The 12,544-nt window shown below is 42.0% G+C and overlaps 1 protein-coding gene and 1 long non-coding RNA gene across 4 annotated transcripts in view; one reads left to right on the forward strand and one right to left on the reverse strand.

The window, feature by feature from the left end:
- The window catches only part of ZSWIM8 (zinc finger SWIM-type containing 8), a 54,295-nt gene extending 49,770 nt beyond the window's left edge, over positions 1-4,525 (reverse strand). The window contains exon 1 of the mRNA XM_056494995.1: positions 3,474-4,525. Within this exon, the coding sequence (XP_056350970.1) occupies positions 3,474-3,651 (178 nt within the window). The 5' untranslated portion in view covers positions 3,652-4,525. The remainder of the gene's footprint in view (positions 1-3,473) is intronic.
- Positions 4,526-4,622: 97 nt separating this feature from the next.
- LOC130254909 (uncharacterized) lies at positions 4,623-12,381 on the forward strand. 3 transcript variants are annotated; one of them, XR_008840835.1, is made up of 4 exons: positions 4,623-5,197; positions 6,455-6,688; positions 6,766-7,187; positions 11,804-12,381. It is a non-coding gene; the product is annotated as an uncharacterized LOC130254909 (long non-coding RNA). The 3 variants fall into 3 exon arrangements; XR_008840836.1 differs by lacking the exon at positions 4,623-5,197 and having other exon boundaries at positions 5,981-6,688; positions 6,766-6,888; positions 6,977-7,187; XR_008840837.1 differs by lacking the exon at positions 4,623-5,197 and having other exon boundaries at positions 5,981-6,690.
- Positions 12,382-12,544: the final 163 nt, after the last annotated feature.

Genomic DNA, 12,544 nt, shown 5'->3' on the forward strand with positions numbered 1-12,544 from the left:
TACGCTTACTTCAATTACCAATGAAAAATACAACTGCTTTAAAAAGTAAGCAAGGCATGGGAGGATCATAATGGCTCCTGGGAAAGAACAGACTGTCCAGAAAAGTGGAGAAAAAGCAGGTGGGTGCATTCGTTAGTAGATAGGTAACAAATTGGTGGAATGTAATTTGATATGTAAGAAAAAGAGTTGGAGTTACACACCAACTCTAAGAACTGGATAGCTCTAAACACACTGCAAGGACATTCTATTTCAAACATCCATTCACCTCAACTTCAGAGCAGAATCCTGTGTCTGCTTGTGCAGAGAAAGCCTCTAATCAATGATGTACACAGGTAATGGCTGGCCAAGAGCAGTTAGAAGCATTACACCACTCAAAATTAAAAACTCAAGGAGTAAAGTAAGCAATCAAGGCAGTTAACCAGAGAACAAACATTCAAAATCATCACAGGACTCCCAATACTCCCAAAACTGACAGGTTTCCTCCAGGATCTCAGTGCAAGTGAATTAGTGGAGATTAAGAGTAGTCTCAAAACCTAAGGGTATCCATGAAGTGGACACAATGCATTCCTTCTTCACACTGGCAATTCTAAACTTAACAAGAAAATTCCTTTCAAGATGTAATATAGGAAGACTATAAGCAGACTTTACCATAACAGAAATTAAATGTGAGAAAAATCAACCAATCACAATTCTGTTTTTGACATAACTACTCAAGATACCTGATTTTATAAAGAAATCAGTGCCAAGGATTCCAAGGATTACATTAGAGAAATTCAAACACTTTTCTCCTTCTTCCATCATCTTTCTAGCAAACCAATGGGGTGATTCACAAACAAGTGAATAACTCATCTTTTCGGCAACCCTCTGTAGTGAATACTGTGTATATTTGCAACAAACTACCCCAAGCTTTATTATGAAATTTCCAGAAAGCATGACAGTAATATTAAAGATACCCAAGAAGAAAATAAAAACTTGCAAAAAATAAGAAAGCCATAATTAGTGTGCATGCAGGTAGTTTGTTTAAGAATCAGCCAACAGCACTTCCATCAGTCTTAGGGGGATTCTCTTTGAACCAATTAATGAAGAATTACACACTTACAAGGAAAAACTAAAACCAATTGAAAAAGCTAGAAATCTTTTCTATTACATAACTTCTGACTAATTCTACACCAAAACAGGCTGAGCTCCAAACTGGAGGAAAAGACTAACAGAATATAGTTACTCTTGCTTCCTCTTAGCATTTAACAGAAGAACCTAGTGTCTGACCTCACTTTTTGTCTGCATAGGCAACAGTAAAATGGCAAACTGTGGAGATAAAAACACACAGCTCAATTTTGAATTATCACATTTGAAATTACTCACTACGAACAACAACCTCACAATCCAGCAAGTTCCGTGTTTTCTGACTTAAAAACATTATTAAGAAGAGGTATTAAAAACAACAAAATTGCTACAGGAGTTCTGAAATCCAAGGAGATTCCAGACAATGACAGATCTCATGTCAGACCAGACTTACTGGCAACACAACTGTGTACAGTAAAGTACCTGCAAGTGTTCCACATTCATAGTATCATATGTGACTTCACAGTGTGAATGAATAATTATTTAGGTTGCAAATCCACATTCACATTCTTCTAAATATAACTCTGACCAGAGCCTAGGAATTGCCAGCAAGGGCCTTAAAGCAGGCAACAGGATCCTTTCAAAGTGTCCCTCCTGTTAAAATAAGATTATCATACAAAGAAATTAGGTGTCCACAGATAAAACCTGAAATACATGAACCAAGCATAAGCAATAAAAGCCTTGCCTATGCAAGTCTGCAGAACCCAGAACAGCAATATCTCAATATGGTGTAAATAATTACAATTATCACAGCAATGTTAGCCATTGTGTTTTACAAGTCAGAAAAGAGCCTGAAGATGGCAAATATGCACTACCTACTAAAGTGTATTTTCCTTTTAATGCAACAAGTGGGTGTCAGCAGAGAGACCAACTGCTACTTGATTTAATTCGGTCAAGAGAGCTCAAGGAACTAGGTCAAGACCCAGAAGAACATGCACTCAATACACTGAACCAGTGGAGAAAAGTTGGCTAAAAGCACCTAGAAGTTGTGGCAAAAAAAAAACAGAAACACCTTTGCAAACATCAGTCTGACTTGCAGAGCCACACAAACAAATTCCATACATCTCTGCCAAACTAAAGATGTCTTTATTTCCACACCAGTATATTTTAAAAAATTCAGTTTATTTCCAGCAAGCTAACATGTGCAACAAGACTTGATGCAAAATATGAGATAAAATATATGTGTATGTTTTGCCCTATGCACAATGCTTATTTCTACATTTCAGGACTTACAGCTTTTAAAAAGGCCAAGACAGTTCCCTTTCTTTACAGAAGTAGAACTTAAAACTTAATCTGCTCTGGAAAGCCTATGGTTAATGTAAAGTATACTTTATGCTACTAAGCCAGTGAAAACTGAACATTTGTCCAGAGCACAACATGGCCAGATTCCAATTCAATTCAATATAAATTGCACTCTCTGTTCATGTAAGGGCAATATATTCAGAAAATAAAGTTTTGCAGTTCCAGATAGGGAGATACCAATGAGGCAGGTGATGGTTACAAAGATCAGCTATAACAGGAAAAGTACTGACACTGGCCTGGAGATGAAAGGAAAAGTAGAAAGAGTTTGTGTAATCTCTGTTAACTGTGTTTCTGGCTCTGCTTAGTGCAAACATCACCTCAGTTCCAGTGTCATAATATGGTAGAATAATAGGGAAATCAATTTGTGTTAAAAAGAAAAAAAAAAAAAAGTGAAGAGCTAATAGCTATATGTTAATTAAAAATAAAATTCAATTGCTAGTGTTACCTATTCTGCTGTTAAATATAAATTACTATCAGCAGAAAGGAAATAAAACAGCACTTGAAGGAGGCACACTGTTGTTTGCCGAGTTCTTTGTGACAGTGTTAAGGCCCTTTTGCTACACTATTGCAAAAGAAAGACTTAATTTACTATAAAAACGAGAAATGCCAAGAATCAGACAAGGAAAATGGACTGCTCTATACAATGATGGCTTACATGGCTTTACATGAGCTTTATAGAAGTAACAAAAACCTCTGTGAAACCTTAGTGTACTTCAATCAAAGCATGTGGGAACCAGCCAAGTCTGCAGTTTTTTTATAGAAAACAGTTTTCAGATTTCCAAGAGCAATCCCACAGAATCTACTCAGAAGAGCAGCACCACAATACTACGAGTGCACCCGGGTGAAAACTCACCTAAAATACAGCTCTGACTGAAGAACCCCGGTGAACTTACAGATTTAATCTTTGGCCAAAAAATTATCCCGACAATGAATCCTATATAGGAGTTTTCTCTGCTGCTCTGACTTTCCTTCTGCAGATCTCCCCACCTACCACCCCCTTGCCCCACGAATCTCCCAAAGAAGATCCAAATGAAACCGGGTGACCTCACCTTTCATTTTGACAGTGGGGGAATTGGGTCCAGCCGATTGTTTCCTCCATCCTCTCCAGTTCTGGCAAAGGCTCTCTGCCTCAGAGATGAAGGAACAAAGAGAGTCTTCTTCAAAGCGATCTGAGTCTTCAAATGAAAACCGCTCCCCGTCCTCCCACTCTGCGAACATGAGTTCCATCACATCCGACAGACGACGAGAGGGAAAAGAAAGACAGGGAACAGCACTGCTCACTTTTAACAGGTGAATGGACGTGAGGGCTCTTGCAGTACTTAAAATCTCGGATTTGATTTGATCCCCATACTACAGAACCAGGAAAAAACAAAGTCAGCGCTCTCTGAGATGGGAGAAGCAGGAAATAACTAAGGGGCAGCTGGTAAAAATTCCATGGAAAAAAAAAAAAAACAAAACACGAAACTTCTTTAAAAAGTTAAAAAATGCTTATGTCCACAGAATGTACGTGAGGCAGAGGAGGCTGGTTAGTCCATGAGAGCTGCCTGCAGGCGGGACAGGTGCCTGCCGGGAAGACGGAGGGTCCGAAGGCTCCCGGCGCCGCAGGATGAGGGAAGGGGCCGGCTTCCTCCTCCGGGGCTCCGCGGGGGGGGCGCCGGTGCCTGCGCGCAGGGCCGGGGCTCCCTGAGGTTGTGCTTGTCTCACTCCCGGCGCAGGAACCGAGGGCAGGGCGGGCAGGGGCACCGGCGGGGGCTGGGGGGAACAACTTCCCTCCCGCTCGCGGGGGCTTAAAAACGGCCCGGCGGGGCCGGAGCGCCCGTGGAGGGGCGGCGCGACCTCCCGGCTGCTCGTCACGGGCACCGGCACCGGCACCGGCACCGGCACCGGCGCGGGCGGGCAGGCGGCGGCTCCGGCCTCACGGGGGCGCGGGCGGCGGCCGGCGGGGAGCGACCGGCGCTGGTCTCGGCGGGCAGGGCGGGGGCAGCCCGTCGCCGTTGTGGTTCGCGGTGGCCCCGCGGTGTCTCTATGAGCCCATGGCCGGCGGGCCCCGCTGGACCCGGCGCGGCCCCAGCCGGTCCTGTCCCTGCCCGGCGCGGGCACCAAGATGGCTCCGCGCTTCCCAGCTTCACCTGCGACACCCCCCGCCAGCTGAGCGCCGCTTCCGCCGCCGCGCTTCCGGCTTCCGCCGCGCGGGGCCTGCCGGGCCGGAGAAGGAGCTGGGCGTCCCCAGGGACGGGACGGGCCGGGCTGGCGCTGCCCGCGCCGCTCACCCCGCGGGGCGCTTGGAGCGGCCGTGACACAACAAAAACCTGTGTGCTGTGCCTGCCCCCACCGCCAGAGGCAGCGGGAGAGCGCTAGCTGTGCTGAAATGTGGGGGTTACCCCGGAACGCACCGAAGATGAGTTGCATGAAGTAGAAATCACTCAGCTGTGATCAACGGATTGGAGATGATAAAAATATACGAGTTCTCAGTAACATTTTCTATTAGAAAAAGAAAACAGAAAGAAAAGCAACAGAGAAGAAGATAAAGAGGATAAAGGAGATAAAGTGAGGGGACGGTGGCTCGAGTAAATCCCGGTCAAGTGCAGTGCCCGCTTCCTTCGGCTGAGCCCCCGGCTCCTCACAGGCCCAAGGCAAGGAGGGTCTGAGGAGCTGCTCGGCTCTGAACAGCCCCAAAATTCAAACACAGGAGATAACTCACGTGCCAGGCCCATGAGGAATTGCATAGGCTAGCTAAGGTCTTCTTATCCTACCCACTCTGAAAGCAGCAGAGGTGACGTTCTTTTGTTTGTTGGGTTTTTTTCCTATAATTCTATTTTTTGGAGTTCTTCTAGTTCGTTGCACCATCGAGAGAGTTGACTGGTAAAATATCGAAGGATAAGTTTGCTCTTTGAGTACATGGCAGGCAACAGCTGGACCTACACCTCCCTCCCTGTGTTTGTACAGAAGGGAAAAAGCAAATGACAGGGTAGGAGAAAAACAGCTAGGGAAAAAAGAATGACATACTAAGAAATGGTAAATGTAGAGCTGAGGGAAACTGAAATGCATCTGGGAACACTATCTCCCTCATCTCACTCTAGTTCTTGATCCAAAAAAATTATATAATTGATGAGTCCTCACAGAGGCTCCTAAGCAATGCACCTTGGATCTTAAAGGAAACTCCCTACATGGTTTGTCCTTACAAACGTAATGCTTCCCAGTTTAAGATTTCAAATACAAAGATGCATTACTGCAGGGTCACTCATTGAAATGTCAGATCCTTCAGTGCTACCAAGGCAGACATGCCACAGGTGCACTGGGCAGGGAGGCACGATGCCAGCTCAAGACAGTGTGCCACAGCACAGCATGCCAAGTTCTGGCTCATGGGCTGCCTAACCCTACACAGAAGTTGTCCTGTGCTGATGCCTGACCCAATCAAATACTTCCAAATAACCTGTTAGTAATTCAGGAGAGAGACTATCCTGCCTGATAATGGGAATTCTGGCGGGTTACATCAACAGGAATCAAGGCCATTGCAGAGATACACAAAGGCATTGTAATACTCGGTGCAGTGTTTTATTAAAGAAGGATTTCACCTTAGGAAAGGTGTTTCCCTAGTGAGAAAAAAAACATTTAGAAAACTAGAAATTTCAAAAAAAAAAAAAATAAAAGCTGAAATTTTGAAGAGTATTTTCATGGGGAAAAGAAGATGGGGGGGAAAAACTGTGTTATGTACAAAGAATGAAGAGGTAACTATAGGTGAAATTCGGCACCATGACTCAGATGTTGTGACACTTGAAATGACAAAAATGATCAGGGAAACACAGTGATTCCATAAGGCTGCTGCTGTTCACCAATATCTTTTGACAGCATTATGTCCAACACAGCGCTGTTAGATTTTACCTAAGTCCAGCAGAGAATACATATTACATCAAGAAAGGGTAGAGGGGAGGAGGAATATTAGACAGTACTAATATAAGGGGGCTTCAGTACATCGTGTTTGATTACATTAAATTGTAACAATCCTCACTCTCATTCCTTCTTCTTCCAGGTTTAGGATACCACAAGTTATGGAGATTCCCAAAGAAATCTTTCTTTCACTTTCTTAAACATCACAGGCTGAAAGCATGGAAGAGGTGATGAAAACAATGAGACAAACAAAGCAGAGTGAACATTTGCATTTTCATCTTAAAGTGCATCTCAAGACCCTGTAAAAATTTGTCTTCTGGCTTGTGCAGACCAGGCCTGAGTGTGTTGTTGCTCTGGCCAACGTGAGGGAGTGCAGGTGTGTTTCTCTTCTCCTTGTCCTTGTGGCTTGGAAAGGCACACAAGTTCATAAACATTCATCTATTTTTTTTGCAGCCAACTTATTGCATGAAACAGGCATGTATTTCCCCTTGTGGATCTTCCAACAGACAAAAACCAGAGACTGAAAAATAATATCTGACCATTTCAGCAGTGTTCTGCTAGGAAGAAAGAAATTCTGTAAGAAATCCTGCAGAAATGACAAGGTTGCCAGTAAAATGCTTTCTCGCTTACAGGGATGTACTTTTTTCTTTTTTTCTTATTTCAGAAAAAGGAAATTGCTGTTCAGAATTCCTCTGCCTCCAATGTAGATTATTTTCAGAATGCAGGACTCCATATGAGAGAGACACATATGAGTGCACACGCATACCCTAAAGCAGAATTGCAACATTTACATTTGTTTCCCGTCTTAAGCTCTCGCTGGGGACTAAAATCAATGAGAGTCTGCATTGCACCCCAGAAGTGTCTGCTTTTCACTGGTGAGTCATGTGCTACACTACATGTCATATGCAGTATGTTTTTTGTTTCTGATTGCATGGAAAGTAAAACACATCCTTACTGTGGCTTGAATCTAATACAGACTCGATAACAAAATACAGCACTCTAGAGATTTTCACTGCAAGTGCAGCGGGACCCAGCTGTTCAGCTCCATTCTGACTCAACAAAGGTTTCATTGTCTCTTTGCATGTGATAATGCACTCAGAAATTACAAGCAAAGGCAAATTCTTAAAGCACACATATGGCTTTGTGTCTAAGTAATATATTGGATGTGCAGAGTAATAGTTTTTTGTGCTCTAGAACTATGGCACTATGGCAAACTGCCAGAAGTTCCTGTTCCTCCTACATGATCACTGTTTCATGCTATACTGATCACTTAATTAATAACTAATAATAATTAATAACAGTTATTAAATGTCTACACAGCCACCATTTTTTATTTCAAAACACTGTGCCTGTTCAACAGATGGAACAAATAACTTTTAGCACAAAAGAAGCTTCTAACTAAGCAAATGACTGTACAAGATGCACACGGCTTTTCCAAACAATGCATACTAGGAAGCTGAAAGCAAGGCTGTCTTGAGGTATTACAAGCTAAATTTCTCACATTTGGATTGAGCATTTCCCAATCTTTGACTAATCCTTGCCACAGAAGACTGAACTGATGTTGTCCAAGGTTCTGTCTCTGGGATCTTAGAGAATATGAACATATGCCTGATTAAAGCCTTATTCAAAACTAAATTCACCATTTGTGAAATAAGTGACTGGTATGTACATACAGACATGGAAAATAGAATCAGTAGGGAAGTGCTTTGCAACAGCTGCTAAAATTACCGTTATACAGCAGGAGACAACAATTATGGCTAAGACCTCATGTATGAACATAACTGCTACTCTTCAGAAAGAGAAGATAGCACTTACAGATAATATTGCCTGCAAGGATTACTGAGCATATGTTGTCTGGCATCTTGTATTTCACAGGATACAAGTATATTTCCTCTTCCTTTCACACTAACCTGCAGGAGCATTTGTTTTCACACTTTCTTCTGCCATTACCAAAGCTGACAGTCTGGCAGGGTCTAATATGCACTACACATTCACAGATAAAAGCACCAAGCTAAAGGGAACTGAAATGTTCTCCATTTTGCAGAGGGGAAAGTAAACAACTGTTACACTGCAAGTCCACTTTTTTCTCAGTCAATATCACATTTGGACATTTACAAATTTTCAATGTGAAAAGATTGTGAAAGCAGTATAATAACCTTCTCCTTTGTCTAAAGAGCAGTTTAGATACATCATTTGTAGAAACTCAGCAACTGATATCTCAGTTGGTCTAGAGAGTGTATTACCCTAACTAGCAGTGTTATACTGTTGAAAGCTTCCTAAGTACTCCAAGAAGCCTCTTTTGATTATGGCAAAGCATAGGTTCCTTGGCTTATTTTCAGTTCACCAAAAAATAATAAAGGAAAATTGCCAAATGTGACACTCCTTCTCTAGCAATTTACAATTTTAGAAATCAAAAATGGTAATTAAAAATAACAAGTGCTGCAGTAGCTGACCCTTAACACACCTTTAATGCAGAAGACAGCAGCAAGTGTTTCTGTATTTGCTTTTGAGAGTACAGTCAGCTAGTAAGTGAAGGATAATTGTTAGGGAATATAGAAAGCCCATTTGTTCATATCCAGGCCAACATAAACTGCTCTGCAACATATGCAAGTGGATCTTGGCGAAGTGAAGTAAAGCTCTGCTGTATTTACATGCTTCTCATATGTTCAGGAGCAGAAGCTTTCCCCATGCTATGGAACCTGTTCCTTCAGATGAAACTCACCATAGCAAAATCTGCACTATAGCTGCTCTTAGCAGTAAAATCTTTCAAAATATAAATAACAGGTGCATTAGTATTAAAGATAAGGATAAAAGATTGCTAAGAAAAGGTGATTCTAAAATGCAAGAACAACAGTGTACAATATTATGGACAGTAAAATAGTATGTATTCTCCACAGCCTCTCCCTAGAAAAATAATCTAACTATGGAGTTAGGGATGTGAGGGTTTTTTTTTTTTTAAATTGAGTTTGTGCTACCTCTCATCAGATCCCAATGGGAAGTTCAATCATCATTTAAATTGTCAATCTAATATAAGGTTCTCTCTTACAAATACTGTGGTTGCTACAACCATGCAGCAACGCTTCATTGAAGAAAACACACCTGACAAATTTTGTGCTCATGGGTGTGTGTAGTGGTCAGTGCTGTTCCAGTTACATATGCTTAACTGGCCTCTTGTGTAAGAAAGAGGAGACACTAACAAAGATATTATGCCTATCATGATGACTGCTAGATACAAAGACAACACCTCAGTCACTTTTCTTTCTCTGTAATAAGTGAGGGGAAAAAAAGATTTTCCCTAGACCTAATGACTTGAGCAAGTAGGATTTATTGCAGGGTACTCTGTAAAACAAATCAATCAAGCCTTAAAATTACCTGAATGCTTATTGGTAAAGATTGTTCACCTATTTTACCTGCAGATCTCAGATCCCTGGTGTACTCAGGAGGCAAGCTCCTTCAACAGGATCCTCCTTTATGAGACTTAGGGATTCTCAGATTAAATCCACTGCTTCTATTTTCATCCATCTTCTCTGGGCAGGTGACCAACCCTTAGCAGGTACTGACAGCTGGTTGTTTTGTGTGCCACCTCAAGGGCTACTGGCTTTTTTAGTCACATCTTCATTTTCAGCCATCGTCCTGCAAAATGCTGTGACAAGGTCCTATAAAACTTACTATCAAAAACTTCAATGCATTTTCCCAATATAATTATTTCACGTATCTTCTTGGGGGAAGGTAACTAGATTTGTGTAATTCTATCATCATCACCTTTAAATTTAGCAAACTGCATTTATTTAGGATGGGTAAATGTAATAGTAGTAGGAGTTTAGTGAGTAGTGGCCCACTCTTTGCTTATTTCTTCATGAAGCTTGTGTGTTGACACTCCTGACTCACTTGAACAGAGGCATCTAATTCAAATAGTGCATCATCCCTAAGTTTCAACCACAAAGTTGAAGTTGTTAAACCCATGTAACTGTGAGGACAAGCCTTGCAGGAAAATAAAGATTTCTCAAGTCTTAATCAACCCAGCTGCAGCTTAAACATGTGGGGAGTTAAAAGGCTTTCTGTTGAGACTTCAGCATAATTGTGCTGATTAACAGAATCTACTTCTTAGTCTTCCAAGAGACAACAAAATGGTAAACCTGAAGCAAAGGAGCTTTCTTCTGGTATGCTTGGTTACTGGTTCTAGAATCCCACAGTCAGAGGTTATAATCCTACTTTACCTCCAGCAAGCCTGTACATGGGAGGGAGGAAAGAGTAAGGAACTAACCTTTAGAACTACATGTTGTTTTCATACAGCTCTGGTATACACAGAGCAGATTAGTAAAATTGCAAAGAAAAGAGTTTTGTTGTTGTTTGAAGTGGTTCTGTCCTGTTTCCAAGAAGAAAATGACAAACTGTTGCAGTGGTTTCAGCTGTGCTGTGCAGGCTGGCAAACAGATGAGCACGCTGCTGCACAACTTCTCCTCATTGAAACCCTGGGCACTACCTGTTGCTGGCTTCTGAGCCCCAGGGCTGCCAGGGGCTGGCAACCTAAACATCCTCAGCAAACGTTTCCCAACAGGATTAACTTGCTGAAATTTTAATTCCAGCTTGTTTCTTCTTTTGGGCAGCAACTGAACATCAGCCCAGCACTGAGTTTCACCTGTTCCCAGCTCAGCCCTTAGGTTCCCTGATGTGTGCATGAAAGCCACTCTAGATATAAAGGGAAAGGAGAAAGAAGGCCACAGCTTCACAGCTTCTCATTAGTAAAGCTGATCCAAAGAATCTAGTTCTTTCAGGTGACAGGCTAGTTTTGAAAATCTGCAAAAGAGAATAGTGCCTTTTATTTCTGGCAGAATGTGTGGGATTTGAAAAGCAGGGAGGAGAAGATAGAGTGGTGCACTGGCATCTCACCAATTTGTTTGAATTTGTCTGTCCTACACCTGTCCTCCATCAGCATATCTTAAATCCAAAAGTTTTTCTAAACATAAATTACTCCAGCTGGACCATCCATATACTTAAAGATTCATTTTGCTGGCTCTGCTTCCTCTTTTCACTTTTGCACATGAATAGAATTCCATATAAACCTCCTACCAATGCCAGGAACCCCTTCTAGGCAGGCCAGTTTAAGAGTAGCACGGGACTCAGCCCAGCAAACCAAGGCAATTTGGGCAGTATCCTGTCTCCTTCCACTTGAAAGAGGAAACTGTACCCAAGAATTTTTTTAATGTCAGTGGTGGTACCTGAATGTCCTTCCTCTCTCCCAATGAATGTGGTAGCTATCATATTTAGAAAACTACATGATGTAAAGCTCAGTTTTCTCCTCATAGGTTTTTCAGTTTCAAAATCCAAAGCTATCTTAGAGTAGCCAAGCAGTCTGAAACAAGCAACCTCATGTCATACACTCCTCCCAAGCCTTTTCACCACTGCAAGGCAGCAGCCAAGTGCTTTAATAGAAAATGACATTTGACAGATTGTAACCTTAACCACAACTTCAACATCGTTTCTTTTCCAGGCAGTGACTACAAGAGGAGCACTGAAGGACTGACGGGATGCTGACCCATGGAAGACCAGCTAGAATGCCTGAACTCTGCTTCCCAGTTGCACAAGCAAGAAGTGAAATGTAGGTAGGTGTAGAAAACCCCATAGGCAGACATGAAGTGAGGAAATGTTAACTACAAGCAGTTCTTTCTTCAGTGAGTGCAGGTTGGTTTCCATCAGCAGGCTGGAATCTCTACATGTGAAAACTTGCTATAATTCTTGGGGTCTGCAGGCACCAAGCTCCAGTCTAACCCTAATGACTTGGAAAAGTCATTGCATACCTTGCAAGGAGCTAGACCATGTTTCAAAAGAGACTTTTTTTTACAGAAATTCAGGTTTCAGTAGTGGGGCAGCATGGGTGGAGTATAACACGGTTCTTTAACCAATGCCTCATTCAAACTGAATTTGCCTTATTTCCCTTCCACTTTTCCAGAGGCTGGCTTTGACTCTTAAGAGTGATGGCACATAAATTGTAGACTAAAAGGGGACTGTGCCAACCAAGTTTGTACAGAAAGATCACCTTTAACAACAAATTAGTAAGCTATTAACTTTTTTAATTCTGTGAGCTGACCTGCTCTTTAGCAAAAAATGACATTTGAAGAACTGTTGCCTTTCATTGTAATGGTAGCTAACATGAGGCTGACTTTGTGACATGTTTTAGCATGTTGAAGCTTCTCTAAAAATAATTTTAATAGAAAAATTTAATTAACTTTAC

This window comes from Oenanthe melanoleuca, chromosome 6, assembly GCF_029582105.1.
Source record: "Oenanthe melanoleuca isolate GR-GAL-2019-014 chromosome 6, OMel1.0, whole genome shotgun sequence".
NCBI lineage: Eukaryota > Metazoa > Chordata > Aves > Passeriformes > Muscicapidae > Oenanthe > Oenanthe melanoleuca.